The sequence below is a fragment of the Fusarium musae genome, chromosome 6 (assembly GCF_019915245.1).
Source record: "Fusarium musae strain F31 chromosome 6, whole genome shotgun sequence".
Classification (NCBI taxonomy): domain Eukaryota; kingdom Fungi; phylum Ascomycota; class Sordariomycetes; order Hypocreales; family Nectriaceae; genus Fusarium; species Fusarium musae.
In genome coordinates, this window is record NC_058392.1 from 1565586 (window position 1) to 1575275 (window position 9690).

Below are 9690 nucleotides of genomic sequence, written 5' to 3' on the forward strand. Positions count from 1 at the left end.
CGTGTACATCTCCACTCTCCACGGCGCCTTGTCTTCATCTTTGTTGTTGTTTTGATCTTGGTAATCTCCTCTCAAAAAACTTGTTCCAACCTTGCTCAAACCGTACCTCTCTCAGTCAGGCCGCAGCGGCATTCACTTGCACTCTGCGACTTTTCACTCAGACTCACACACTCACTCTCTTTGCCGCCTGACGCTGCGAAGAGTCACACTTTTGGCCTTGCCTACAAATTCCAGCACAGCACTGCCTAGGTCCAGCCCAGCCGAGTCCAGCCCAGCCCAGCCAAGCCCAGCCGAGCCCAAGCCTAAAAGGTTGTCCACTCGAGGGACCAACCTTGCCTCCCCCGGCCTTCGCCCGCACCCGTCCCAAACTCTCAGGCAAGGATCATTGCCTTCTATCAGTGAGGTGATTCCACCGAGAAGTGTCCTGTCTGCCACTCGAGTCACTCACTCTTCGTGTCAGTCTCCGGACTCGCTGTATTGCTCACTTGCCCGTGGCCTCTACCACCATCCCATCCCATCTTCAGTTTCACTCATCTATCGTCATTTCGTTCCTGTTGTTCTATTCACCTGCTCCAACCAATTTTCTGTTAGTGTTTCTCTGACTCTATTTCTGGTCACCTGTACGATTTCCCCGTTCACTGTCATTCCCCTGCCAGGCTGCAGCCCGCTATCAGTTCCTTCGCCACACTCACAGTGACGAACGAACCTCCTGTTAGTCATCCTTGTACCGAACCAGGCACAGGCTACCACCTCGCACACACTCTAAAACGCTCTCTCCGAGATCGCCAGTTGGCTTACACCTGCCACACGCCCCCGCCGCTTTTGCTCAGAATTGCCACCGTGCAAAACCAGAAGAGTCACATCCCACCACCGCAGGCTACCACCAACTCAACGCCTCACTCGCCCCTTAGGCCACTTAAGCAAAGAGTCACCCTCTTTCGGCCATCTAATAAACTCCCTCACCACCTCTTTCAGGTCATCTCATCTTCAGCCACACCTTCAACAGTACCTTGCATAATCAACTAACACCGACTTGATCTCTATTAATTCTCAACCTCTGAAATCGATTTCCACTATTCGATCGCCCTGATGGTAGCCTTGTTCTAAGACTACCATTCGCTTCCAACCTCACTCGAGATTTGAAGCCTTGCCGCAATGCCTGCTGAAAAAACATATCTTATTCCTGTCGCCGTCTCCGCTTCGTCCTCCGGTCTCATCGTTTGTGTTATCAAGTCGCTTTTGCACTTTACTGTCTAGAAGCTCTCTGAAAACACGACCAAGGTTATACCTCGAAGCAGCACTTACACGCGCTGCAACGGAGTATCGTTACTCGATTTTGACCCCGCGAACTTATCGGCAAACCACGATCTGATTGGTGGCTTAGCCGTAGACGGCGACTGGATAACCCCCTGAATTGATTGCAGTTCAGGATCCTTTTATTCACTATCCAACATGATGTGCGACGCAACCGTGTCGCCCGCTTATAACCTCTCCTCCCAATATGCACCCTACAACACCTCAATAGCTTCTTCCGCTTCGACTTCCACTACTTCTGTTTGGTCCGACACCACCTCTCAGATTTCCGACGACTCCTCTCTTTCCGCACACTCTTCCGACTCCGACTCTTGCGATTCCTATTTTTCGAGAAAGGCCGCCGTTGCTGATTGCAGTCTCAACTTGCGGCGTCGCGTCCAAAAGACACAGACGGAAGCACTCCCCGCCGAATTACGCCAGAACCCACGAAGAACTTCAAATGCACGCGCTGCGTGCCCCCCGGCTCTGGTCCGGCAGTCTGACCGAAAAGTTAACTTCGTAGATAGCCTTGTCGGTATGTTATGACTGGATTGTGATTACTCGTCCATACGCTTAGCCTTCACCTTTCTAGATTCGTCGACACATATCGTTGAAGCCATCTGGCCACTCTCCTCTGTCGCCTGCCGAAATGAGCTTGGAAGTAGGGCCGTTCTTCCCCTGCGCACATTTATTCAAGAGACTTTGCGCCGGTCACGAACCAGCTACTCGACTCTGCAGGTCGCTCTCTATTATCTAATTCTCATCAAGCCCCATGTGCCGAAGCACAACTTCACCATGGAACAGCCTGAGGACCGACACGCCGATCGCGCCCTTCAGTGCGGTCGTCGTATGTTCCTCGCGGCTCTGATCCTTGCCTCAAAGTATCTTCAGGATAGAAACTATTCTGCCCGGGCCTGGAGCAAGATTTCGGGACTTCACACTCAAGAGATCAACCAGAACGAAATCGCTTTTCTCCACGCAGTCAACTGGAAGATGCATATTGTCGATGAGGTCTTCCAGCGATGGACCGATATTGTTCTCAAGTACACGCCTCCTCCGTCTGGCCCTCCTTCTCCCGGAGGTGTTCCCCAGGTCGTGTCCCAGCAAGTCGTGGATTGGAAGCGAATCATCTTGGGTCTGAACCCGGAATTGACGAATCTCGCCTCATTGATTCCTGCAACTCCTGCTATCCCTAGGTCAAGTGATCTTTGTGCTTTGTCTCCTCGCAGTATTCTCAATATGCCCCACCAAGCTCAGAGTTCATATGGCTATGAATCTGCGGAAGCCACACCAACTCCCCAGCCCTACAGTACTCCTATGGCTATGGAATCAGCGGCTCTAGGATACACTTCTAGCCGCGCGGCCCCTAGTCTCGGTATGCTGCCAACTCCTCGACTTACCCCTCAGAGCAGTGGACTCTGCACTCCTGCAGCGAGTGCCGCTTCCCACATGCTTAATAAGTCTTCTGCGATGGGTTTGGCCATGGCTCAAGCCAACAATGCGAACACATCTCAGTACCTCGATCGTCTCCCTGCCACCAGGACATCGTCCCCTCAAGTCTACTGCCCTACTCGCCGATCTTCCCTTGCTACTTCAGTGTCAACAGCTTCATCACCCGAATCGATGATTTCGGATTCGTCGCGTTCCTCGCGCTCTTCTTCCATCTCATCTTCTTCATCGCTTGTTAGCGCGACCCTCAGTTCTTCCAGACTGGGTATGCCGTCGCGATTCCGAGCGTCGAAGTCATGTAACGAGAGATTGAGCCAGAAGCCGACAATCCCTTCGGTTCCAGAGGATTATGATGTGCACTGTGATACGTCCTCCCCCGAATCTTACACCGGCCCGGTTGGCAAGCTCGTGGACCTGTCTCTGGAGTCTTCCGTGGCGAGACGACAGCAGGAACTTGAGGATATGGCTCGCGATTCTGATGCCGCTCGTGCTTTACAGGAGCTCCATAATTATCGTGCAGCTGAGATTGTGCCCGCAACTGCCCCTAGAAGTGGCACGAAGCGAACTAGAACCGCCTCTATGGACAACTGCCTTCAGGAAAACGTTCGCGAGATCCTTGGTGGTCGTTGTTCTACCCAGCATCCTGCCTGGCCCGATACGTTGGTTCGCACTCGAGGGATTATCTCTGAGTCGAATCTCCAGATCCCCGTCCGTCCTAGCTTGCCTGGTACCGGCAAGCGAGTCTGCTGCTCTGCCGAAGCGGCTCAGGGCTACGAAGTTTCGTCTGTCCATCCTGCTATCGGCCTTCGGGGACCTGGTATGTTGGAGGGTATTCTCAACTAAAAAAAACCAATCACACGTTGGTAACGATATTCACTGTTCCAAACTTGATACCCTGTCGACTATAGATAAGCTATAAACGACTTGAAAGTCAAGAAATAATGTCGAATCAAGAAAATTCTCTTTGTTAAATATATTGATGTGGCGGGTGGAAGAAATGGAGTCTTTTGCTAAAAGGCCTTGATACCACATTTGAGAGATCACAATTCTGCTCTATCAGCGTCTGCAGGTATCTCGACTTTGGGCCGAAAAGCGTGTTCATTTGCCTGCATGTCTCGTATGGGCTACGGAGCAAGAGTGGTGGCGGCGACTGTCTGTTTTCAAGGGGTCGTTCGGTGGTGAAGAGTACATATCTTGTATGACTAGGACGACGCTGCTTTTCTTTGTTTTGTACTTGTTACTGTTATTTATTTGGCTTTTCTTGGTTTGCTGCCAAAGTCTCATGTGTGGACTTGACGGCACTGAAAAAAGTATCGCACGGCGAAGAGGAGAGGCGAGAAGGTTAAGGAAGGTAATCGGTTTGATTTGCTATCAAAACCGAGCAGACAAACCCGGTCATCCAAGAAGAACGACCCCGGCGTCAAAGAAGGAATCTGCAAGGTAATCGGTTTTGCATCAACTGGAGTTCAATTTGCCCTTTCCTGCAATCAAGACATCCCAAGACCGCATGTTGTCTTCGGAAACAGCCAAAGCTTGAATCCACTCGACCTCGTCAAAGGCAGACTTTGGGAACTCAAAAGGCAAGAAAAAGCAGTCGATTTCGGAAGCGGACTCGAGCAAAGGAGTCCCAAGAATGATCTGAATTGAGGAGAGCGATGACGCTATGGCGAAATCTAATAGCTAGCTTGAAACAGTCCTCGCGGTAGTGGACTCGTGGCAGTCATTTCCAATCCCTTATGGAACCAATTTTCGGATAGGAGAAGGACGCACGAGCAAAGCAAGACAAGCACGAAATCAAAAAGCATTATGCTGGAACACTAAATTGCCCTCGCCTTTCACGCAAACTGAAGCGAACCACTCGCCATTTGTGACTACGTGATGCGTCAGAATCGAATACAGACCAACATCTGCATGTCGATCCGGACTATTGAAGCCTGAGGACGCTCGGGGAATGAGATTCGAGAACCGGAGGAGGTAAGGCATGATTCTTACCATAAAACTCTACATTGAGCATGTGTTTAATTTATCCAAGGTTGCCCGATGTGTGCTTGAGCGAATCGCAGTCACACTCCCAAGCAATGCACGCTGGAGAATCTTTTCACTCGGAAGTTCCAGGAGCGCCTTCAACTGCCGCCGCGAAATCCCGGAATCGCGTGGTCCATTGGACATAATGTGCTAACGGCGTGAGTCATATCCCAACTCCTTGGCACAGTCTTGACAGTATGTATGTTACCTTGTTTACCCCTGTCTTTGACCTCTTTTCCTCAAGTGCGGTTTAAGTGGCATCATTAGCAAGTCTCGTGTGTAAGTGCATGCGTGTGTGTGTTTATTACGTACAGGGCTGGGCTTTGGTTGTTATCGCTAGGGGAACATCGTGAAGTTTAGTGCTACAAACAAGATAGGCCGTTGGCTGAGGTGGAGATGAAAGAAGTCTTTCATAGGCAATGCGACATTGGAGGTAGAGGTAAGTTTGCTATGAAGTAAGTCTTGTTGAGTTTAAGATGTTTCCATACGTGATATTCTGCGTTTCTTATTCATGGTGTTGAGGCGTTCCACGACATGTGGCCATTTCGTTCAAGACTCGAACCGTATGAAGCCTGGTGACATTCTATCACAAGGTGTACCCCCATTAATCTAGGAAGGTCTATTAAATACACAACATACTTCTAATCATGGTGAACTCGATTCCTTATTTTGAGATGTGTTGGCCCCGCAACCGCCAGGGCGTCCGGGTTTGTGCTAGTGATAGGATGCACGATGAGCCATTATGAGTTCACACGAATCCTGCTGAACCCTAGTGCGACAACATTCACTGCCCTGACTCTGATGTTGGCTGAAGCCAACTAGGTTATGATATATGTCGGCGAGCTGAATGTGGTAGCTCGAAGTGACAGTGCTTACCCGATTCTTGCGGGTGCAGATTTGGACATGAGGGGAACGGAACAACCGGGAGGCAGTGCTGTCTCTTTGGCCGAGAAACAAGACTACCAGCCGTTTATTTCGGGGAGCTTGAAGTGCCAAAGCCATCGTGGAAAATCCCTATTGTTCCATAGACCTGTCGGAGTATCTCCTTCGAAATGACACTATCAGCACCCCATTTCAGCCGTTGATCAATGCGTCTTCTTTGCTCTCTGGCAACATCTCTCGGTAGACCCTGACACAGTGCAGTGAGATCGATCAAATTTGTGATGAAGGCGTTAGGCTCCGGTGCGTCGATAAATGCGTTACGAAGACAGTCCAGCTGAATCTCCCACGATCTATCATGCTCTTCTAGGCCATAAACTAGCCCACCCCTGCGGAGCCAGAACAGGAGGCGTAGATTCTTTTCGTCCCATGGACCGGTGATGAGGGATGTAGGAATGCGTACCTTTGGGTGAATATCACAGCCACCCCATGATCCAACCCTTTCGAAAGGTTTCCAGGACAGAACCTCCTGATAATCAGCTTCAAAACACTGCTGTGAGTTGAAGTGCCCTACGCCACCTTCGAAATCATGGCCGTGTCCATAAATAAAGGGATCACCGTCATCATCCAACTGAGGAAGATAATGACGATAATGTTGGTCTCTGGCATACTTTTCTACCCAGGTCTGCTGCGCCTGGAGAATGAATTCTGCCGTGATCCAAGGTAGGCACAATATGGTTGACTAAACCAACAATATTAGACAGTGACATACTCTGAAGCATGATGGTGTTGACAAACCTGGAGTTGCCAATTGCCAGATACACGATTCTTATCTAGTGCAGCAAACTTCTCAGGGTCACCGAACGATTGTTCCCAAGTATCCTGGAATGCCCATATGATGAACCTGATGAGAGTAGCCCGCCCAGACAGCTTTGATCCTATGAGCGGCGCGGACCGGGGGAGGGCAACATTGGCGCTGTAAAGGAATATACTCTCCAAGATTTCGGCCGGAAGAGCCTGAATAGCCGGCCTGCAACGCGTAGATCGAGAGGCGAGGACATTTGATAGTGAGCGCTTCATTCTCTTGGGGGGGCTGATATTGTCGTCAGGGAGAGATGCGATAGTTTGCCGAGGAGACGGGTTGTCTCTCGATGGAAATTTCCGCTTGCTTCGAATACGTATAGGCGTAAGGCCCATGGCGCAAGATTATACAGGATCTGAGAGTGATGCTCATGAGATGGACGAGCCTCAATGGCCTGAATTACTTGAGGCCGATGTGAGCTTTAGAGAATCGTCTATGGCTCAAGTTGGCAATCCAAATACATGTCCTCTCGAAAAAAGAAAATATTGGCCGTTGACCTTTGAGGTGTTGGTCCTGAAACAGTCGACCTATAGAAAAGTTGTTGGGGGAACATTTTGCAAGAGAAAAATTGCCATATTTCGAAGATTCAAAGGGCCGTCGGCAATCAAGGCGGAGGCGTGAATTCATAGCGCCAACGAGAGTCAAATATAAATATTTATCCGAAAAAGACAGGAGGCATTCAATTCATCACATCTACGTAGGTAGGGCAAAATATCTACAAATTTGTGATTGTTTAAAGAACAATTCCTCTCTCGACATGTTGGACAGATCCCAAGTCCAAGGTAATAAATAAATAAGTCGAGGTAACTGAATATGGCCTGTGCACCACCATCCGAGACCCGCCAGAACCAGTGGCTTGGTCCCGATGACTAAGGCGTCTTTTTCGACATCGACTTTTCTTGATATCATCGATAACCTAGCCTAGAGCCTGTCTTCAAAAAGAAACGCCGCATCATATCCAATACCTTACCAATGCCGACGTGATACGGACTCCCAGTGATGCAGTCAGCCTTGTGCCTTCCGGTTCCATCACGAAACCTCCTGCGATTCCTTCGGAGTCAGTCTAAGAGGGCTTTCTCCAACGCAAACCATGGCCGAACCTCGATGACCACACCAGTTCCATGTTGTCGCACACGAACACTAGATACTATTACGACGCGGAAACAGTTCACAACCTTGGGAATAGTACGTCAGAGAACAGTGACTGTGCCCAAACCAACACTCTTCCAAAGAGATCCCACCTCACGGAAACTTCAGGATTGTCATCAGCCCTGGACGGCCCAACGCTGCTTCAGCACCAGTCGAGGTGCGCGCAAGTTATTCAAAGGCCAAGACCCAAACCCAGAGAACCCACCAACATGGGAACGATTCCTCAAATTCGCAGGAAGGAAGGATAGTAAAGACTTGAAGCCAGACGATCTCCCAAACCACGACGAATATGCTGATGGCTCGTCAATCTTCAACAACCGGCGAACGCTTGCGGCCAAAGCTGCATCCGAGCCTCGACTGCGATGCACGGAAGTCGACGAGCATGGGAACGTCATTCTCGTTGACGGAGAATTCAAGAAGACTGAGCTTATTGCAAAGGTACGGGTGTCTCGGCCGTATGGAAAGATTTCAAGGATATAACAACTAACAATGGATGTTTTCAAGTTCGGCTTGCTGCCTCGAGATTTGCGAAAGATTGACTCGTCAAACTTGCCTCATATCCTTATTCGCCCTTCGGCCATTTTGCTAAACCTACTACATCTCAAGGTCCTGATCAAACATGACCGAGTGCTTCTATTCGATATTTACGGCTCAAAGACATCGTACCCCCAATCGGCCTTTATGTACGACTTGCAGGGCAAACTACAACAGAAGAATACACAGGCATCAGGCGCTCTGCCATATGAGTTCCGGGCATTGGAAGCGGTGTTGACCTCAGTGACGTCTGAACTTGAAGCTGATTTCGAGGCGGTGCGTGAGCCGGTCATGCATATTCTTAGCGAGCTGGAGGATGACATTGATCGAAGCAAGCTCAGAATGCTCCTTATTCTATCCAAGCGAGTGAGCACCTTTGAGCAAAAAGCAAAGTTGGTCCGGGATGCCATCGAAGACCTCCTCGAAGCCGACGATGATCTCTCTGCCATGTACTTGACGGAGAAAACACATGATCTTTACAGGGGAGAGGACGACCACACCGAGGTTGAGATGCTTTTGGAGTCTTATCACAAGCTGACTGACGAAATCGTGCAAGAAGCCGGCAACCTTGTCTCGGGCATCCGAAACACGGAGGAAATGTAAGGAACCCTTACCCTTGACTTAATGTTGATCATATTACTCACTCACAAATATAGCGTTCGTGCAATTCTGGACGCCAATCGAAACGCTCTCATGTTGCTTGATCTCAAATTCAGCGTTGGGACGCTTGGCCTAGCCATGGGAACGTTCCTTGCTGGTCTCTACGGCATGAACTTGGAGAACTTTATCGAGGAGACAAACTGGGGTTTCGCTGGTGTCACTGGTGTCTCAGTCGTCTTCTCGCTTATCGTATGCTGGTATGGCCTGACAAAGCTGCGCCGCGTGCAGCGCATCAAGATGATGGATGACGAGCGACCGCGGATCCCCCGCGGGCAGGCCTATTTCCCCGATGATCGCTCGGCGCTGGGGCTCCTTGATAACAGGAACCGCGAAATGTTGCGGCGAATCAACATGCAGAAGGCCGTATCGCAAAAGAAGAGGTGGTTTGCATGATCTTTTCGTTCAGACAGACCTCCACTATGTTATTGCGATATTAGATTCCCTGGCTCAGAGGCACGGATTTAGCCACGTGTAAAAACTAGATATTTCTGGAACCTACTAGATACCTACTCATCTCAATGAGGTTGGAGTTGAAGCGAAAGATACCCAAATGCGGACAGCACACACACATCCTGACAGGCATCACCCTCCGTGAAAACACAACAATCTCGGACCTTAATGGCACATCGTAAATATGACGACCAATGAGGCCACCAGCACAAGGCCAAGAAAGTCCAGATTCCCCCATTTTGCCCATCTTGGGGGTCTCGATCGTCGTGGTGACACCTATGCCCTATCGATTGATCTCATCATGACAGTGTGACGTCAGAAAAGATTCCTCTTTAGCCCTCCATGAGTCCTCGTTTAATCCAAGCCTGGTCCTGGTCCTGGTCAATGGC

At 49.9% G+C, this 9690-nt stretch overlaps 3 protein-coding genes across 3 annotated transcripts; 2 read left to right on the top strand and 1 right to left on the bottom strand.

Annotated features, from left to right (window-relative positions):
- Window positions 1-1455: 1455 nt before the first annotated feature.
- J7337_008356 (uncharacterized protein) lies at window positions 1456-3585 on the top strand (the record flags this gene model as incomplete). Its single annotated transcript, XM_044825975.1, has 2 exons — window positions 1456-1828; window positions 1886-3585. The coding sequence occupies 2 exons, from the start codon at window positions 1456-1458 to the stop codon at window positions 3583-3585; spliced, it is 2073 nt and encodes a 690-aa protein (XP_044678892.1).
- Window positions 3586-5737: 2152 nt separating this feature from the next.
- J7337_008357 (uncharacterized protein) lies at window positions 5738-6843 on the bottom strand (the record flags this gene model as incomplete). Its single annotated transcript, XM_044825976.1, has 2 exons — window positions 5738-6340; window positions 6445-6843. The coding sequence occupies 2 exons, from the start codon at window positions 6841-6843 to the stop codon at window positions 5738-5740; spliced, it is 1002 nt and encodes a 333-aa protein (XP_044678893.1).
- A 769-nt stretch (window positions 6844-7612) lies between these two features.
- MRS2 (magnesium ion transporter) lies at window positions 7613-9244 on the top strand (the record flags this gene model as incomplete). The annotated part of the gene is made up of 3 exons (XM_044825977.1): window positions 7613-8095; window positions 8162-8790; window positions 8848-9244. 3 exons carry the CDS (start codon window positions 7613-7615, stop codon window positions 9242-9244), a joined length of 1509 nt encoding a protein of 502 aa, XP_044678894.1.
- Between the last annotated feature and the right edge of the window lie 446 nt (window positions 9245-9690).